The following is a 21,439-nucleotide window of genomic DNA, read 5'->3' as shown; positions in this document are numbered from 1 at the left end:
GTATTGAAATTGATACTTCATTAGGTTTATGTAGATTGCTGATGGATAAAGTACATCGCCTGGAGAAGTTGATTAGTATTTTCCTTTCAGCAAAGAAGGTTACTCTTAAGCAAATGCAATCTCTGTTGGGATTGCTAAACTTTACTTGTAGAGTCATTCCTTCGAGGAAAGTTTTTTGTCGACGTTTGGAAAGGGCTACAGCGGGGGTGAGGAGGCTGCATCATTTGATCCGCGTTTCTAGGGACTTGAAAGAGGATTTATTAATTTGGAAGGAATTTTTGAGTAAATTTAATGGAGTTAGGATCTGGTTGCTCCCCTCAGTAGTGAATTCTGAGCTGCAATTGTTTACGGATGCTTCGGGTTCTATAGGTTTTGGAGCGTTTTTTGAAGGAGAATGGTGTGCGGAGGCTTGGCCTGAGCAGTGGAGGGCTCTGGGTTTGACTGCCAACATGCTGTTGGAGCTTTTCCCGATCGTGGTGACAGTTGAACTTTGGGCATACAAATGTAGTAATCGCAGGATTATTTTCTGGTGCGATAATTTAGGTGTAGTACATTCCATCAATAACCAGAGATTTGATTCAGCGCCAGTGTTGCAGTTGTTATGGCATTTAACTTTACTGTGTTTGCCGGAGAATATTGATTTTCAGGCTAGGCATGTTCCAGGCATTGAAAACGAGATAGTGGACGCTTTATCTCGTTTTCAATGGGAAAGGTTCAGGTTGCTGGTGGCTAATGCTAGTCTACTTGGTTTATCCTGTCCTGTGCATGTTTGGCAGATAATCAAGCCGGCATTGAGTAGCTCGCGCTGATGGCATTGACCCCGAGCAGGCTGAAGGTTTATTCGGAGCCTTGGAGTGATTGGCAGGGTTTCCTCGCTTCTGTAGTATGGGTAGGTAAGATGGTGGTTCACTGCATGTTAGACTACGTTTGTCAGTGTCATGAGTCAGGGCATTCCAAGGCCTCAATCTCTACAGCTCTAGCTGGCATTTCTTTCTTTGAACTGGTTGCATGGTTCAGTTGACCCAACTAAATCATTTTTACTGTCAAAAGTTCTTAAGGGATGGGCAAGGGAACAGGCAGGGCAGAGTGACAACCGCAGGCCTATTGAATTGGAGCTTTTGAAAAATCTTGTCATTGCGGTCTCACGGGTTGCTTTAGGTGAGTATGAAGCTGTTCTTTTTAGTTTATCTTTTTCTCTAGCATTTTTTGGAGCCTTTAGGATAAGCGAGCTAGTAGCATCAAGCAGAATTTCAAGGACATCTGGTTTGTTATTTTCTAACGTAATAGTTAAGCAGGATGTAGTGTTATGGTAAATTCATAAATCCAAAACAGATCAATTAGCGAGGGGTAAGTGGGTTTCAATTAAGAAGAATTCGGATTCAGACATTTGTACGGTAGCGCTGGCTGAACGTTTTGCTAGGATGTGTCCAAGGGGTGGTGAATAATGGCTGATTCATGCAGACTTGTTGCCTCTGTCCAGGTTTCAATTTAATAGCGTGCTAGCTAAATGTTTGGTTGCATTCTGTTTGCCATTGGAGCTCTATGGCACACACTTCTTTAGAATTGGGGCTGCTACTAGCGCACCAGCTGCAGGTTTTTCCATCGACGCAATAAAGCAATTGGGCTGTTGGAAATCTTCAGTTTATAAGCTGTATTTGCACCGAGATAAGCCTCCTTCCTAGATGCGCTCCTCTTAGGTGTGTTGGGAAACCTAGTGGCCTTATGCCTCCCTGCACTTTGGGGGTATGAAGTTCTTTTCAGATTTGCCCTCAAAGAGGTTTGCTGTTTTTCGCCTTCATTCTGGGTTGCCCAACCCACCATGTTATTCCCCTTCCTTTGCTAGTCTTCCTTTAGGCAAGTTACTGTTCAAGTTGAAATAGAATATTACTTATGGTCTCAACATTTTTCATTTTCAGGATCAGAGAATCTGAATAGTCTGGTGTGGTTTGTCAGCCATTTGTGCATTCATTTGGCCAGTGTTCACCCATTAGCTTCTATGGTCCGAGTCAGTGTGAAGGTTAAGGAGGTTCGTTGGTTAGGTTGTAGGGGTATGAAGTGGTAAGGCCTGTTGTGTACACTCTGGGCTTCCGAAGCTAAGTTCAGCCCAATGGACTGGGTGGTTATTCATTTAGGTGGAAATAATTTAGGGACCTGCAAAGGCACTGAGTTGATCAATGCCATTAAAAGTTTTGATACTGCGCTGGCCTGTTGTTAAGGTGGTTTGGTCAGAAATAGTTCCTCATCGTTTTTGTAGAGGTAATCAAGGGGGAGCGGCATTAGCCAGGGCGAGGAGGAAAGTTAATGCAGTTATATCTAGGCTGGTGGCGTCTATAGGAGGGTGCGTTATCAAACACCCGCAATTGAGATTTGAGGATATAAGCTTCTATAGATCAGATGGTGTTCATCTTCAGACAAGGGTATGAGCAGTTTCATTAAGGATCTATGCTCCTTTCTGGTGAAGGCGGATTTTATGGTGGCGGGCCGGCCTCTGTGAGTCGGCTGTGACATAAAGCAGCGCTCCTCTGCGGCCTATTTGGGCGCAAGAGTGGTTCGGTGGCATTTCTTCTCTGAGAGTGGCGAGTTGGTCACTACCTCAGGGAGGAACTGGTCTCCATCTTATGGAGGGGCTATTGCTAGGCCAATTGGGGGGAGGTGGTACTGCCTAACCCAGTTTGCGCTAGGGTGGGGATCCGCCCCACATTATTCAAATCTATCGATTGGGCTGTGGCTGAGGTAGCGCTGACTTTTTCTGCCACCATAACATTAATAATGATCAATTCTGATCTGATCAATAAATTAATTGGCTGCGACCCCTTTAATCCAATTTACTGTCTCCATGTCGTTATTTCTAGTGTTCAGGTTTAGTAACAAGGTGTATTAATAAAACCAATAGGTGACTTATTGGGAATCTGCATTCAGCATTGAACTATTGTGCAATGCTGAATCAGTCCCTATGTTTTGTCTTTAGGTGCTATTAAACTACTTTTAAATATCTAAAGAAAGAAAAGACATAAGATGCTACTTAATGCTTAAAAAAGGAATTTAGACATTTTGAAGATGCTGTGAGAAATAATGTCATGGATGAACTATAAAACAGAAAAGTGTAGAGATATGACATATTGCACATACAGTAGGTACAAAAAATAAAAAAAGGTACAGAGGTAGGTGGTTCAATTACATGAAACATACGCTGGAAATAATATGTTGTCCCCATAGTTTTCTGAAATATATCAAGTTTGTGAACACTAATTCGGTAACACTGCATTGGGTAAAAAGAGCCTGTAAGAAACAAAATAACATCTCATTAAAATATGTCACATTATTATTATTATTATTATTATTATTATTATTATTATTATTATTACTATGATGCAATCAGGTACAGTACTTTAAATATAAGTTCTAAAAACTTATTAGGCTAAATTTGGTGCAAATATACTGTATCACGCTTGTTGTCATTAATGCATAAAAGCAACAACAGCAATTTATTTGTAATCCAAATTAGGAACTGAGCAGTTCATAGGCTATAGTTGGACAATAGTTGGTATATGTATTAAAGGTCAATTTATTCAATCTAAATCTATCAACATTGGTGTTGTGTTTCTGGGGCTAAATCACACATTTTTTACTAATAGACAATTTTTGATTTGTCTTTTAAGTATTAGTAAATGTGTGATTCAGCCCCAGAAACGCAACATTGATGTTGATCGATTTAAAACCATTTACAATTGATTAAAATTCGACCTTTGTAAATGTACCACTAGGAATCATTCAATTTATGTAGCAACAGAATGTAAAGTGTACAGTCTATATCTAGCTCAATGTGGTAAAACACTTAAGTGCTTGTCTACTAAAATGCAGGAGTTGTTGTACATTATGCATTAAACTATTCCCGGGTGATGCCTTGCTGCAGCTTTCTGCCTCACAGTAATGTAGGGAAAATGTGTATCCCTGAAGAGTGAAAATATTGTAGTATGTGGGATGACTATCAAGCAGAGAAAAGAGCATATGCTGTATAATAGTTAAATGATTACTGTACATCAGGGAGGAACCTTTTTTCTGCCAAAGGCCATTTTGATATATATAACATTATTTGCGGGCCCGGTACGGCCACGCCCCCTCCCTGTGATATCACAGGGGGACATTCTAGGCACCCTGCTATCCAGATGAGGCTAGCAGAAAAAAGCTCAGAGGGCCAGACCAAATGAGTCCAGGGGACTTATACGACTCCCGGGCCTGAGGTTCCCCATCCCTGCTGTACATAATGTAGAATGTTTGGAGTTTACAGTACATAGACATACTGTAGAATATGAACATTATGAACATTATGATATAAGGTGCATGCTGAATTCCTCCTATGATTGCTGCGTGCTTTGCCCTGCTGTGGACATACTTATAAAATCTTACCAGTAGGTATAATTAGTTGATTTCTCTCATAATTTCCTGTGAGGTTGCTAAAAATGACTTCCTTCCCTGTAGTAGACTTCCACTCAATGCAATAACGTGTTTCCTCTGTTATTTTCCCTTCCCAGTTCATTATTAAATTGTTTCCTGATAAATTTACACTTTTAAAAGGTTTACCTAAAAATATAAAACATATTAACAAATTAAGGATCATATATAAAGGTGCACAAATGCCACATAAATGTAAGATATCATGTTGAGGTTGTGTCATCAAGTTAACTTAACAGGATAATTTCAGTATCTGAAAAGTCCTTGGGACATAGCCTTGAAAGAAGGGAGGGGGTAAAATAATGGGGGTGAAGAAGTAGTTAGACACTGTAGTTGTTTTATCCCACTTGCTGAATAGATAATGATTAAAACAAAAGTATGTGTGTATGCGTACCAGGTAAGAAACTGAGCAAAATTGCAGAAACTGGTTGGAACTGGTTAGCAAAGAGCGTATAAATCTTTGTTCTCTGTCTGTGACTGTATGTGCTGAAATACAGCTCATGTCCTGACCAATGAAGTATGGATTCTGGGCCTGATTCAGAGCCGGACACTATTTGCGCTCGCTCGTTCAGAAAAAGGGGACGGAAATTTAAATAGAGTGCTCGCTCTTTGCGGTCTGTTGACGCCTCTATGTCTGAACGAGCGAACCACAGCCTCTATGTCTGAACAGCAACCAGTGATTGGGTCCTGCAACATTAGATGTATGGCTGAATCACGAAAGCAGTGATCAGACCTGCCAGGGGCTTTGTAGTTGCAGTTTTCCAGTTGTCAGACAGCAATAGGAGCATACCAAGAGCTAAATGAAGGAGGTCAATGGGTGACCCAGCTTGTGAAGCAGTTGTTGCTAGGGGTCAGTTAGGTTCTTATGGAGAGCAAGTTTAATTAGTGTCTAGGGGAGCTGCATGGGAAAGAATCCTAGGTTGTCAATCCTCACCCCCTGTTTTCTGGATTTAATGAGGAAAAGACTTGACAAATAATCCAAAAGGCCCAGTGGTTGTGATGGCTATTCAAAAGCCAATTATGGCTTGGCGTCATGATAAATGCTCCCAGGATTAGTTTCATGTCCTTGTTCTTTAACTAAAGTTATTAAAATGTAATGTAACCAATCATCTGCAGCTATGGACATACCTACCAACTATTATACTGTATAAGAAAGAATTTAATGCATTTATGATATATTTACTTTAGTCCTACCTCTTCCCCTCCTATTTTAGATGGTGTATAAAATTATGCGCCTGAGAATTGGATATCATTTTTTTTCTTTTTTTTTTTGAAAACTCAAATTTTAAATCTTCAATATTTGTTAGTAGACTGAAATATTTTTGCTTTTTATAATAAAAATAAACCTTTTTATTCATCACATTGGTAGTGGATATTAGAAATCATTAGAACTACTTCAACATCCCTATTTTTAGTCAGCTACCAAATTATCAATTAATTACATTTATGTTTATTAAACCGCTAATTACCTGCTCACCAGAAGAACCATTTCATTAATTAGCCTCTTCATTATTACATTAAAACTCAATAACCTCTATACTCAACACTAAACTCCCTTAATCATATCCCTTCATCGCTCCCTTCTCACAGGTTTCTGATCATCCTTCTGTGTTGTTGATTCACAGTGCAACCACAGTGTGAGAGGAAGTGGGTTCTATTGCAGAGTGTAAGGGGATGAGCCACCAGAGAGGAGAAAGAGGCTGATAAAATAGGAATATGTGGACATGCATATTCCTTCAGCAATTCACAAATATATGCATGCTTATGTAATTTTATTTTCCTGCACTGCAATTTAGAGTATATAAAAATGATTGAGAATATATAGATTTGTTGTGCGAGTTGCAGAAGGCCTTAATTGTCAAATGGCCCCAGGCCTAGAGAGGATAAGGCCTTCCCCTTCCTCTCTAAAGTAAGCAAGTGTGTGTTTGATGTGGCAGCCATTTTGTTTTATATCTTAGCTTAAAGTATATTAAATTATGTATTAAAAAGTGTCTAGAGATTAGAGTTTTATTTCTCTGTGGGTGTGGTTAACTGCGGAGATATGTATAGGTTAAACTGCTATATATATTGTTTTAGCAATATGAATTATAGGTTTAAAATGTATGAGTTTTAACATGTCCAGAAAAGCTGACAGCAAGTCTCAGTTATTATATAAACAAATGAGGTATCTGAGATAGTATTTGTCTGCAATAAGCAGAAATGAATGCTAAATGGGCAATCATGTCAGATTTCTACATGGGAACAAAAGAGATAACACACAATAGTGTCAATATTATGTCTTTAGCACAGATAACCAATAAGGGCCTAGTATGTACAAATATTAATTAGATTAATTGGATGTATAAACAAAATGAAAGTATAAATATGCCCAGAGAAAGAGGGAGAGGAGGAGAAGTTGGAGAACAGAGGAGAGGGCACAGGACGAGGGTCGGGGGTGCTGTTGCCGTTACGTATGTATGAAATATAGACTGACTGCTATCCTGCTATTCTGTACTGGGTGTCACAAATTTATTTTAAAAAGTATTCCCTATTGCTGTTGGTAAAACCTATGTTTTTTGTTGTAAGTCTGCAATGGCAAAATATATGTATGATTAAGCTGTCTTTAAGTAAAAGCATTGTCATTTATTTTAGAATCTGTATTCTGTACTCTTAATAACAAGTAAGGTTTGTAAGTAATCCAGAACTATCACGTTATCAAGGCCACTCACTGTAGCAGTACTCTGCATGGCCCTTACAAGGAGAGGGATTAGTTACAGTACTCTGGGCGCTGAGTGCTCGCAACCGGGTCGATGGTGGCCCAGAGCGCATGTGCACGACAGAGCCGGCTCCGTCGTGCTCATGCGCAAGACCCGGATAGCGACGGGCACTCCGTCGCTCCGGGTCTCGCACCAAAGGGGGCGTGCTGTCGATGTTGCGTGACAGCATGCCCCCTTTGGTGGGCAGGCTGGGGGGGTGGCTGTCCAGATGGAGGCGTTCCCATGAGAACACCTACCATTTGAGGGCGGCCCCACTGACATCACAAGTGATGTCAGTGGGAGAGCTTTCAGCTCTGTTTGAGCCGAAAGCTCTTTGGGGCTTGCGGCCTCGAGACCCTACCACAAGGGTCTCGTCGCAAGCCCGATGGTCGCGATGATCATCCTGGCCGCTCCATAAAAAATAAAAAGACGCCCTGATTCAGAGCGAGCGCTCTGTCAGAGCGTCCGGCTCTGAATCAGGGCCTCTATCCCCACAAAATGCAGACAGACAGCACTGATTGCTGGTAATTGACTTGTTGTTAGTGGCTCTAAAATTATTAAACAGCAATAAAATATCTAACAAACGAATAGTAATGAACAATGAGTAAAATAGTATAATGAACTGAATATACTGTATTCATAAAATAACTTTTAAATTGAGTTATCTCTTTAGTTATCTGTATTTCACAACACTTTATTGCCTATCCATTCCTCTCTTCTCTTATGTTTATCCAACTGGTTTCCTTATGATTGATATGTACAGTACTGTATATACTGCACTCAGATACTTATTTAAAATTCCTCAGAACTAAAACTCATTGAATCATGGTAGTAGATTTTGCTTTCTGAAGGGACAACTAACTCCTATAATTTCTGGCTCCTTCCAGGTGGTACTCTCAGGGGCGCTGAGAGGGGGGGGTAGCGGGTACTAATTACCTGGGCCCGGGCTTGCTGGAGGGGTCCGGCGGGGGTTCGTGTCCGGCACCGCTCCCCACCCCTCCTACATCACAACAGCCCAGCACACACTGCTGTATGCTGGGCTGCACTGGGAGACTGCTCGTAGGGGAGGAGCGGTCAAGCTGATCACTGGTTATGCGCCGGGCTTAGTGGGGTCATTGCGCCCCCCTTGCCCAAACTTTTCTTTTCTGTTTTTTACCTAAAGGGGCGTGGCCATGCCTCCCACAATTAGGTCATGCCCCCTTTTACTCGGACCGGCGCGACTCTTGGCGGGCCTGGTTACTCTGATACATATACATACACATACTGTTACATACATGTTTTGGGTTTGGATCTGGATTCATCTTCATGTTTTTGTAATAAAAAAGCAAACCTTAGGTGCTTTTGTTTTGGTTTTGGATCTGGATTTAAAAAAAAAAAAACTAGATAAAGTTAAAAACAGCTAAAATCATATGATTTATGCAATCCAAAACCAAAAATTCGGATTTAAAATCCGAATTCTGAACCATGAAAAGATCAGAATCGCTACTTGGATTTACCTGGATCTCCTCAGGAAATCAGAACCACAACTCGGATTCACCAGGATTCACAAAATTCAGGGTGATTTGGATTTCTGGAGAACCGAACCGCACATCTCTAATATACAGTATGTGCTTATTGGCTCAGGTACATCATTTTAATTATTAGTACAGTATATATCTTTCCACATTATAGGGCTGATTCTGAGTAGCACGTTCCTGTCCTGCTACCACTTTAGCATCTTTTGCAGTAGTCGTACCTGCTACTATATGCTAATGCTAGTACACCTTCACCTGGTATACAAAGGTCTTTTACAAGGACTGAGATGCCTATTTTGAGCATCCTTAGATGCTGTAATACTGCTTGGTGCATCTTTAGACACCACAATAGGTCGCACCATCAAAACTTGCACCAGCCATATAGGAGGTGCAGATTTTCCGTCTGTGTATGGCCTCAGTGGCGTAACTATGGCAGGGCGAGCGGGGTGCGTGCCCTGGGCGCCGTTGGACTGGCGGTGCGGGGGGGCGCCGCCGGCCACGGTACCGGCCCGCCCGCCCTAGTTAGCCAGTGTAGCGCCGACCGCAAAGAGTGCGGTCAGCGCTACACATTTACACAAGAGCGGCGCTAGGCTTCCAGCGCAGGTCCTGTGCTTCACACCTGAGCCCGTTCCCTCCCCCTGAGCGCTTGCCCAATAGCGCTAGGAGGCGGGCTCAGGCTGTGCATAACACAAGCATCGCTGCCAGCGCTGGCGGCAATGCGTGTGCTAAACAGCAGCCAATGAGAGTCAGATAGACTCTCATTGACTGCTGCAGCACCCACTGCAAGAGCCGGACTTCCGTCCGGCTCCTGCAGTGGGTAATGGGACTGACGTCATGACATCTGTCCCATTATGCTGAGCGCGCCAGCCCGGGCGGGAGCGGCGTCGCGAGCAGGACCAGGAGCAGAGATTCAGGTAAGAATAGTTTTATGTATATATATATATATTTTTTAACCTATCTGCACAACGGGGGAGGGGGGTGGCTACTACTGGGGGGACCTCTACTGGGGGACGGGTGGCTTCTACTGGGGGCGCCATTGGGAGGACCTCTACTGGGGGGGCTACTCTACTGGGGACTAGTACTTGGGGGGGGACTACCACTGGGGGCATTATAAAAGGGGCCTACTACTAGAGGCACTGCACTCGGGGGACCACTACTGGGGGCAGTAATAGGAAGGGCCACTACAGGGGGCACTGGATAGGGGGGATCACTGCAGGGTGCTTGCATAAGGGGACCACTACTGGGAAAACTGCATGGAGGGGAACTACTGCTGGGGGCACTATATAAAGGGCACTGCATAGGGGGGGACTACTACTGGGAGCACCATATAAAGGGCACTGCATAAGGGGATACCGCTACTGGGAGCACTGCATTGTAGGGACTGCTACTGGGTGCACTGCATAAGGGGGAACACTACGTGGAGCACTGCATTTGGGGGGCCACTACTGGGGGCACTGAGTAAGGGGAACTAATTGGGGGCTGTATAAGGGGGACCACTACTGGGGATACTGTATAAGGAGCACTACTATGGGCCTGCATAAGAGGGACCACAACTGCATACTGGGGGTACTGTATAAGGGGTACTACTGGGGTTAAGGTGCATATGGATAGGAATGTTCAGCGTGAAAATAAAGGGGTGTGTCATGTTGACATGCCCCATTTTTAAGTGACCACACCCATTGTTTTCCACACGGTCCTTCGGCGCGCGCACATCTCGGGATGTTAGGGGGGGGGGCTCCCTTTTCTAATTTGCCCTGGGCTCCAAATACCCTGTTTACGCCACTGTATGGCCTCCAATGTGAGCGATTAAATGTCTGTGCACGCAACCACTTCAGCGACAATAGTCTGGGGGAGGAACCTGCGCTCACTCCTGTATATGTGTTTGCTAGCTACTGACACCAAGAGATGATCCAAATCTCTTACAATAGCTATTTAATAGTAATAATGGGTCTGCATTTAGCCGTGTGGCAACCCCCTTATTATACACTATGACACTATTTAATCAATATGGTGATGCACCATATAATGATAAGACACACTGTGTATAAATTGGCAAATAGTGTCTATTTATTTATTTTATTATCATTAAAAAATTATTATAGTCACAATTCTCCTTGGATAGAGATATACAATACTATAACTCTGCAGATGAGTCTCTATTAATGCTGTAAGCATGTCTGGGAATGCGAGACCAGTAATAACATGTCCATCACTGAAAAAGAGTGTTGAAGAAAATAAATAAATTGAATAATAGTCCGAAAAAAATTAAGAGGGTGTAATGCTCTGGAGGGGTGGCGTCCCATGCCCTCCGGTCCTTTAACTTACCCTTGTGAGTCCTTGTTTGCTTGTAGCTGAAGATGACATTAGCCGCTGTAACCTATGGGCTACAGCACACATTATTAGCCAGCGTAGGAATCCACCAGAACGCTCCCCGGCTATGGCGGATGTGCATGTGCAGTCCGCGGGACCGCGCGAATACGCAGCAGCCCCCCCACTGGTCGGCAGCTCTCCAGAGACATCACAGGGACTGGCTCCTTTCGAAGCCCGTGTCCCTGCATGTCCCGGATGATACATCCGGCCGCTATGAACGCATTTTGCAATGCGATCGTGGGCGTTACTGGCAAGCCCTGATCACGTTGCAAAAGTTATCATTGATAAATGAGCCCTTAAGTGTCCTTGCTGTTGATCTCCAGTCACAGCAAGACTACTGGGTCCCACGCTATCTTGCAATCACATGGTCCCCGGTCGTCTACCACCGTGACCAGTCACTCCGATCAGCCCGATTGGTGAGGAGTGAGAGTGGGCTGTCCGGCTAGTGGTGGAGGACCGAGTGTGTGCCTAGTTACACACTCGGTGATGGTAGCAGTGATCTGTATGAGACATCTGTCACTTTCAGGTTTAGCAGTACTGTGAGATGTCACAATTGTGTACTGCCACCCGGTGTGGCCCAGTGGTAGAGATGGTATTAGCGCCTGAAGCTGGGGGTATATTTACTATGGTTCGACTTTGTTTTCTGTTCGATTTTTTTATGAAGAGATTTACTAAAGGCCAAATCGAATGTCATATCAAACAGAAAAAGGAATTTGAAATCAAACTGAATTTCTGAAAAACATCGATGTTTTCACATAGAGGAAAATAGGATCCCTTAATTTACTAACATTCAATTTGTAAATCGAATGAAAAACTAACTCAAACTCAAACTGTAAATCCTCAAATGGATAGAAGAACTTCATGCATTAGTTTTCAGCAAGATCAGTTCAATTTCACACAGATACATGCATACATCAGTGAAATGCATGTATATATCTTACTGTAAAGAGTTAATGTTTAAACAAAAATGATGTGGGGTCCCCCCTTAAAACAGAACCAGCTCTGGACTTTTCATAGCCACTCCTGGTTGTGTAAGTACAGGGAAAAAATTGCGTAGGGTTCCCCTGTACTTAGCACAACCAGCACCAGGCTCTGATCAGGTCCTGGTTTTGGAATTACAGGGGAAAAAATGCATAGGGTTCCCCTGTAATTTCCACAACCAGCACCGGACCCTTTCTAGTGGGGGGTAATGTCACAGCCAGGGAAACCCTATCACCGGGTTCCCCAGCCGAAACATTACTCCTGACCACTAGTCAGCCAAGGCCGGGGATCTCTGGGGAGTTGGGGACCCCCGCAATAAAGGGGCCCACCTCTCCAGGGCACCCCAGACCTAGGCTGATAGCCCAGGGCTCTCCCCGCCACCTGTGGGTGGTGGGTGGCGGGTTGATAATGTAAGTGTAGTGTAAAAAAAGAATAATAAACATAGGGCCTGATTCAGACCCACTCGCAAGCGGCTGTCCGCTCGCAAGTGGGTAGATGTTGTGCACTGCGCATGCGCACGATGGCGGGAGCTCCGTCGTGCGCATGCTCCAGACGCGACGAGCGAAGGACTTTCCTTCGCTCGTTGTGTCTGGTCAAAGGGGGCGTGCTGTCGATGTTCAAGACCATCGCGGCCATCAAACTGCACGCTCGTATAGGCTGTGGGTGGTGACCCACAGCTATACGAGCGTCCAGGAGGACACTCCATAATTATGGAGGACGGCCCTCATTCAGAGCGTGCGCTCTGCTCAGAGCGTACGGCTCTGAATGATGGCCATTGTCTTTACAAGAAGAACTGCAGGTCCCAGCAAGCCTCCCCCTCATGCTGTTACTTGGAGAACCACAAGTACCAGCATGCGGTGCCTCAACAGCCCACTGGTACCTGTAGTTCACCTGTAAAGAAATGTTTAAATAAACACAATATTGACAATATAGTTTTATTACATACATACACACTCACACACACTCGCCTACATTACCTGCCTATTCCTCTTCTCCCTGTAGGCATCCTAGGTCTTCGTAAAATAAAAAAATGAGAAAACCTGACCCACGCAACAGGTAACAACCACGATGGTTGTTACCTCCCGAATGAAGAGCTCGGACGCGTCTTTTCCCTTTGTAGGGCTGTGTCTGAGCGTTATTTGGCTTAGAGAGGTCAGCCCCCGCCTCTCTCAGCCAATGAACACTCAACAAGGCCCTACAAAGGGAAAAGCTGCGTCTGAGCTCTTCAAAGTGCTCTTTAACTCAGCTCAGGTATTCACATGAAATGGTTGCTCCTCTTTATACTGACAGACTCAGGCACTGTTTCCCTATTAGGTCGAACAAGAAGAGTATCATGCTGTTTACTCAAACTCCTCAGTCTCTTGCACAAGTCAGGATTACAAAGTACCTGAAATATAGCAGATCTCAGTATCTATAAAAAAAATTCTCAGTTTTTCTCATACACTCTCACAATAGTTCTGCAACAGTTCTCAGTAGCACTCAAACAGTTCTCAATATCTCCTAAACAATTCTCAGCAGCGCTGCAGTTCAGTAGAAACATCTGCCTTTTACAGCTCCTTTACTCACTCACAGCTTCCACAGATCTCATTTGTGATTCCCAGTGCTGACACTGGGCCTGATTTAGAGCCAGACGCTCTGACCAGAGCGCTCGCTCTGAATCAGGGCCCTCCTACCTGAAAATGGAGTGGCCTCTTGGACGCTCGCATAGCTGTGGGTGACCACCCACAGCTTATGCGAGCGTCCATGATGATGGTCGCGATGGTCAACACCATCGCGACCATTGGGCCTGCGATGAGACCCTGCGGTAGGGTCTCGCTGCCGCAAGCCCAGGAGTGATTTTGGCTCTATGAGAGCCAAAATCACTCCCACTGACATCACTAGTGATGTCAGTGGGGCCGGACCCAGACGGTAGGCGTTCCCATGGGAACGCCTCCGTCTGGCAACCATGCCCCCGGCACGCCCACTAAAGGGGGCGTGCTGTCAGTCACCATCGACAGCACGCCCCCTTTAGTGCGAGACCCATAACGACGGCTTGGCCGTCGTTATTTGGGTCTCGCGCATGCGCACGACGGAGCTCCCTCCATCGTGCGCATGCGGATTTGGGTACCATCGACCCGCTTGCGAGTGTTCTGCGCTCGCGAGCGGGTCTGAATGAGACCCACAATGTCTCCAGCTCTCGGTCCCGGCAAGTGCTTCTGCAGCAGTTACTTAGTGCACCATCAGCAGGTGTTCAGTATCTTCTGTACAGGTGTAGCAAGAGGGATGGGGGTTGATACTACTAATGTGGACCAGCTGAAGGGGCCCAGGTGAGTAGCACATTAGGTATGGAAAGAGAGGGCTGTGGATGGTCCAGGGAAGCTGCTGTCACTGAGCAGCTACAGTCTATACTCTCTCCCTGCAAGTGTCACAGGGTGGAATTGCACTGATCACCCGCCCCTCCTCCCTGGATATGCCTCCTGGCCTGAGGGAGAGACAAATCCGCTGTCCTTCTAAGTGCACAGTACCGTGCATAATACTTTTTAAAAATGTTTGGGGACATAGCCATGTCTCTCTGATTTGACCATGCCCTGCAGTACCCGGGCCCATCACTGCTCTGGATGGTCCTGCTTCTGTCACTTAAACACTTCAGCAATAACTAATTGCATAGTCTCTTTTACTCTCACTAGGAAACCTGCGGCAACTCACCCCACTCAGCACTCCACTCATTTGCGTCTCTCGGTCTCAACTACCTATATGCAATCAGAAACACACTGTTTTGTTGCTGGCTTTTCTCAGTCAAGACCATCGCGACCATCGGGCTTGTGACGAGACCCTTGTGGTAGGGTCTCATCTGCCGCAAGCCCTGGAGTGCTTTTGGCTCTATCAGAGCCAAAAGCACTCCCACTGACATCACTAGTGATGTCAGTGGGGCTGGCCCCAGATGGTAGGCATTCCCATGGGAACGCTTCCGTCTGGGCCGCCACGCCCTCGGCACATCCACCAAAGGGGGCGTGCTGTCAATCACCATCGACAGCACGCCCCCTTTGGTGCGAGACCCATAACGACGGCTTGGCCGTCGTTATTCGGGTCTCACGCATGCGCACGACGGAGCCGCCTCCGTCGTGCGCATGCGCACTTGGGCAACATCGACCAGCTTGCGAGCGCTCAGCGCTCGCGAGCGGGTCTGAATCAGGCCCTCTGTTGGAGTGCCACCTCCTTCATCACCTCCTCTACTCCTCCTGCTGCAGGGTCAGTTGGGGATGTTCCAGGTTCTCCTGACCTTCAGGTAAGCCCTACTGTGTTGCTAGAGTACATATCAGAATAGGCAGCTAAGATGAGCAAATCCCAATTCCCAGTTGTCAGAATATGGAGAGATGCTACACAAAAAGCGAAGAGTCACTTGGCGGTATCTTTTTCAACAGTACTTTTGCACCCTTGTTATTTTGTCCTTTCTGTATTATACCTGAACCCATAAAGAGACTGGAGTACGCTGTGGAGCTATAAATGACTGCCTTTCTCATGGTGGTATCTGGCAATCTGCAAGATAATGTACACATAAGCCCTGTATATTTACAGGTTTGTTTAGGGGTCTTGCTACTGTTGTTTGAGGTTTATGGTATGGTGGCAGGGCTGCAACATTGTGTTGGTCAAGAATAGCTGTGGGTGGAGTTTAGGCATTTGTATTAAGTTGGAGGTTCATCATATTTTTTTGTAATTGAGGGAAGTTCACCAATGAATTGAGTATGTTAAATGTTCTTTATTTTGACACCATACCTTATTTTCCATTACTCCTTCCTGTTTTTTGTCAACAATATGGGATGTATTTTACACCAGTATCTGTGTCTGTCTCATTTTTTGATTTGAATGTATTTGTTATTAGATATTAGCTATAAGTGTCAGGTATTGAGATTATTAAGGTGTTCACTAAAGGTGCCTACACACATAACGATATTTTACACAATTTGCCTGATTTCGACGAATCGTGACAACAAATCGTGTAAAATATGCCCAAATTGCGAGTGTCCACTCACGATAATGATGCAAATGCGCATCCCCACTGGTCGCACATCACATCTTCAGATATGCTGTGCTGTAGGGTAGATTTACCAATCTGGGACACAATGCACTCGATGCACGATAGATCTTAAGTCAGATTGGACATTTACCCCAAATTGTGTGTAGGATTGCCGGGGAGTTGCCGGGGGAGAGTTCAGGGGAAATCGTACACACTGTGGGATAGTGTGCAGATCGCTGTGTGTAGGCACCTTAAGAGTCATCAACTATTTTAGCATTTATGCATTAAACATGATAACAAATAGATAAATGAAACAAGCAGAATATAACATACTTAGATATCCATGAGCTAGCAATAACAACAATTATAAAAAAATACTTGCATGCATGTGATTAAACAAACATCAGAAGATTCCGCATAATATCAAGGTCGAACAAGGTAGGTACACATAGGGTAGAGAGGATCCTGCCCCTGAAAGCTTTCAGTCTTAATGAGAAAAAGTACAGTAGGGGTAAAGAGATAAATGGATGTAGTTGATGGGAAGAAGACAGAGTATACTGTATATACTTGAGGGTCTGGCATTCGGACTCTTTTTGCAATACACAATACACAAATCCATTGTCTTTGTGTTTAAACAAAATAGTGCTTCCCATCAAATTAAACAAATCATTAGGAGGAATTCCACCTTCTACAATTAGACCCGATTCTAAAGAAGGAATTAAGTGACCAACCCACTGAGATCTTCAAAGAGGTGGACAATTTACAAGTTAAGTTAGCTCCCAGTCACTTCAAAAGACAAATCAATAATACACCTACTTGTATACAGTACCATCCACATTACCCTGGGCTCCCAAACCAGTGGGATGCTTTAGGTGTAATCGTAATAGATATACAACATGCACATCTATAACAAACAGGGCAAACTCCTTTTTGTGTGAAGTGACAGGCAAAGTACATCAAATCAAGACTTTTGTAAACTGTGAAACTGAATATGTAATTTATGTACTCACATGTCCCTGCAAAAAACAATATATTGGACGTACTACTAGAAAATTCAAAATCAGATATCTTGAGCTTTGCAGGAACATTAAGAGAAGATTCCAAAATCATAGTTTGTCACGCCATTTTTCGGAGACACACAATGCTGCCTCTGAACTCTTGAAGGCTACAATAATAAAGCATATTGAACTCACACAAAAGAGGAGGAGACAGATATAGTAAACTGTCACAACCGGCTCTATGGAATCCCCTACTGTGGGATGCAAGCTGCGGTTCAGGACTGAAGGGGGAATCTGAGATGTGGGGTCTGTACACTAGATCTCCTCATCCATGAATACCAGTCGTTGACGAGACCAGTACAAAGGTGCAGAGTCTAACCAGCTGGGAGGTGTTTGCCAGTGACCCCTCCAAGCGGGATATGGGCTTAGCTGCACCCAGCTGGCAGGTCGTGGTCCTTTTGACTGATACCGTGGGAAATGGAGAATCTCATTACAGTGGCCCTAGGGAATATTTCTACAAGAAATATGCTATACCCTAGTATAGATTCTAATATATACCACAGGGTCTACGAGGCATAATGGCACAGAGAATTGGATGCTGTATTGACTGAGGCTGGATGCAGTAGTAACTGCAGAACTGAGGCAGGATACTGTGGTGACAGTGGTATTTGAGACCGGATGCAGTAGCAACTGCAGAACTGAGGCTGAGTGCAGTAGTGACTGCAGAACTGAGGTTGGATGCTTTGGTGACAGCTGTATTGAGTCTGGATGCTGTAGTGACAGCGAACTGTAACTGAATGCAGTAGTGACCGCAGAACTGTGGCTGGTAGTTGCTGCAAGCACTGGAGAGATATTCTGAACCCACTGTGGCACAATGCTTTGGTATTTGCTGCAAGCACTGGAGAGATATTCAGAGCACACTGGAGCACAATGATTAGGTAATTGCTGCATGCACAGTAGAGATATACTTAGCTCACTGAGCACAATGACTAAATATTTGCTGCAAGCACAGGAGCTATATACTGAACTCACTGAGCACAATGATTAGGTAATTGCTGCAAGCACAGGAGAGACATTCAGAACACACAGGAGCACAATGATTAGGTAATTGCTGCAAGCACAGGAGAGACATTCAGAACACACTGGAGCACAATGATTAGGTAATTGCTGCAAGCACAGGAGAGACATTCAGAACACACTGAGCACAATGATTAGATATTTGCTGCAAGCACAGGAGAGATATACTGGACTCACTGAGCACAATGATTAGATATTTGCTGCAAGCACAGGAGAGATATACTGAACTCACTGAGCACAATGATTGGAATCGGTATGAAATACCGCTGGCTGAATGGCCAGTGGTTCGATTCCCGACATCGGTAGCCCGACAGATGGACAGATCCCGGCAGCGGCAGCCCAACAGAACTGGAAATCCCGATCGTCCTCAGGTAAGTATATACTAACCTAACCTAACCCCCCTAACCCTAACCCTCCTTAGGGGTGCCTAACCCTAACCCCCTCCCCAAGTGCCTAGCCCTACTCCCCCTGTAAGTGCCTAACCCTAACCTCCCCCTTCCCCGCTGCCTAAACCTAAGTCCCACTGGGGGGTGCCTAACCCTAAGTTCCCCCCCGTGGGTGCCTAAACCTTACCCTCCCTCCCCCTAGCCTAACCGCCTAACTGTAACCCTCCCGGGGGGGTGCCTAGCCCTAAGTCCCCCCCGGGTGCGATAAACCTAACCCTCCCCCCTGCGGCTGTCTTCTCGCGCCGCCCGGCTTCTCTTCGATCAGGATGCCGGGTGCCTGTCCAGAGCCGTAACTAGACTTTTTGGTGCCCTGTGCCAGAAAGAGCATTGGCGCCCCCCTCATTTTTCAAAGGAACATAATGCACCTGAAAAAGGGCCATGGCTTCATGGGGAAGGGCCAGGGAAGAGATAGGAGAGGCCAGGAGATGCTGGGGATGAAATAAGTGGAAGCTACAAGCAAGAATGATAATAAACAGAAATTTGACAGGCCCAAACAGCGCCCCCTGACCTGTGGTGCCCTGTGCGATGGCACCGGCCGCACTACCCTAGCTACAGCCCTGCGCCTGTCTCCCAGCATCGGGAAAATGACAGGCGTCTAGATATAGACGCCTGTCATTTAACCCACGCCGGGATAAAGCAGTCGGGAAGCCGGCTGTCGGGATCATGTCAGCCAGTTTCCCGATTGCATCCCCAATGATTAGGTATTTGCTGCAAGCACAGGTGAGACATTCAGAACACACTGAGCACAATGATTAGGTATTTACTGCAAGCACTGGAGAGATATACTGAACTCACTGAGCACAATGATTAGGCATTTGCTGCAAGCACAGGAGAGACTTTCAGAACACACTGAATCACAAGAGTCGGCACTGGTAATCACAGGAGTAACACAAGGACAGACCTGGAACGAAGTAGCATCAGCAGATACTTGAAAACGACAACATTCCTCAGGCAACTTCCTGGAGTTCTTTAGTCGAATATATACCCAGGGGTAGCAGATGATTGGAGCACAGCATCAGCTGACCGAGATCATGCTACTATTGGTTGGGAAGCTGTCACATGATAGGAACTGTCATGGCGGCGCCCATGCTAGGAACTCCAATCCCTAACACACACAGCCGACCATGGAAGTTCACAAGCACCTAAGGCAGAATGCTCAGCACCTCGCCCAACACTGCACCAGACATCTGACCGAATGAGAAGTCAGGGGGAGCCGGCGCAGAGGTGAGAGATAGCCGATCCTAGGCTGAACCCTGACAGTAAACTATGTGCAAGAGAAGCGTATTGGATTCATGTAATGCACACCCTCTTCCCTGAAGGCCATAATGAGAATATTGAATTGGACTTCTAGGCTTTGCCTACAGGTAACAGTATAGGTGTTCAAGTAGTTTGCATATATCTGTTCGCTCCATTTACGCTGATTGTTCTTCTCCTAAAACGTTTTTCTTCCTCTCTCCCCTTGACCCAATTAATATTCATCTAAGTTGAGGATATTAATAATAATAATAATATGGTTACAATATGGTTACAATTTTGGTGCCCATATAATTGTATGGAATTTAGGTGGTGTCTTATATTTATATTTAGAATTTTATGTTCATAGAGACTTTTCAATTTCATTACTTATTTAATTTATAGTCATTATCTCTAATCTTTCTTCCTTCTTTCTCTTCTATTATCCCTAGTAATTCCTCTTGTATTAATAATAGAATTTTTCAGTAAATGACTATTTGGTTATTTCCATGTAACCCAATTGTAGATGTTGGAATATTTGATCTCTCCCCCTTTCCATTCATACACTAGTGGAATATTTGTATTTCAGTATGGGGGATTATACTGTATTGTTAATATGAATAAATAACATTAACATATAAGATATAATTAGAATGTATAAAAGCAAATAAATAATTAAGTAAATAAATAAATAAAAAGCATTATAAATCTAATCTGTGCTTGAGATCCCATTTAGGCGTAACAAATTATTGGCTATATATAATTCATTTATCTAAATAAATAAAAAGAATATTAAGTTTTTCAATTAATTTAGTATTATTTTCCTATGGTCTTTATGCTGCCTTTTAAGGAGTGTCTCAGACAAAGTTGATTTATAATGTGTATCCATACCAGTGTCGTTTTAATAATTATTATTTTTTTAAATAAAACCTGGTTCTTCCATATACATATGCATATATACATTTGTTTTGGAAAGTATGCATATTATATACCTATTTCTTACTTTTTTATTCTTTATTTTTATCTGTATTGTTTTTTACACTTTATTCTTAATGTAAAACCTTTTTTGGAATGCAAGGAGACTCTGGAACTACTATAGGTGTACACAAATAAATTAACTAATGAAAAGGGGTGTGACTACAAGCCGTATATAAACCTGATTTAGTACTGCAAAGCACCTATGGCCTCCTTCTGAAGAAACTGGGAGCAAAAGTCCCGGAGAAACGCGTTAAGGCGCATGAACTTCTTTGAATTTTGCTGCTAAACCAAAGATGCATTGTCTGCGGCTGACTACATCCTCTGCTTTTCCGATTACCACCGGCGCTTTGGAGGAGTTGAGCTGTGACACTTTGCTGCCATAAAGTGTTATCGCGGCTGCTGACCTCTGAGCTAACCCACTGAGCTCTGCCTCTTGCACACGGGAGCTCCAAACGGAGATACATGCCATACATAGAGCTCACTGCGGGAACAGTCCCAGGAGACTTAAACAGAGACTGCATTTAAGGAAGCCATTTCAGGCTGAGGTGAACAACTGGACCAAAGTGGGAATTATACCACGGCGCCCTTAAATTAATCCACGCACTCCAACAATCCCCACCTTTACTCCTCTGTGCCGCACAAACAGCGCATTACCGGAAAA

The 21,439-nt window shown here is 44.4% G+C and overlaps 1 protein-coding gene across 6 annotated transcripts in view; it reads right to left on the bottom strand.

Moving 5' to 3' along the window:
• The window catches only part of IL12RB1 (interleukin 12 receptor subunit beta 1), a 252,769-nt gene that overhangs the window by 71,434 nt on the left and 159,896 nt on the right, over nt 1-21,439 (bottom strand). For all 6 annotated transcript variants that reach the window (XM_088450879.1, XM_088450878.1, XM_088450882.1 and 3 more), the window contains 2 exons: nt 4,408-4,581; nt 3,190-3,279 (listed from right to left, as the gene is read on the bottom strand). In XM_088450879.1, coding sequence (XP_088307005.1) covers nt 3,190-3,279; nt 4,408-4,581 — 264 coding nt within the window. The remainder of the gene's footprint in view (nt 1-3,189; nt 3,280-4,407; nt 4,582-21,439) is intronic.

The sequence above is a fragment of the Taudactylus pleione genome, unplaced genomic scaffold, assembly GCF_031769625.1.
Source record: "Taudactylus pleione unplaced genomic scaffold, aTauple2 ptg000532l, whole genome shotgun sequence".
In the NCBI taxonomy this organism is placed as follows: Eukaryota; Metazoa; Chordata; class Amphibia; order Anura; family Myobatrachidae; genus Taudactylus; species Taudactylus pleione.
This window is presented reverse-complemented; position numbering and strand designations above follow the sequence as displayed.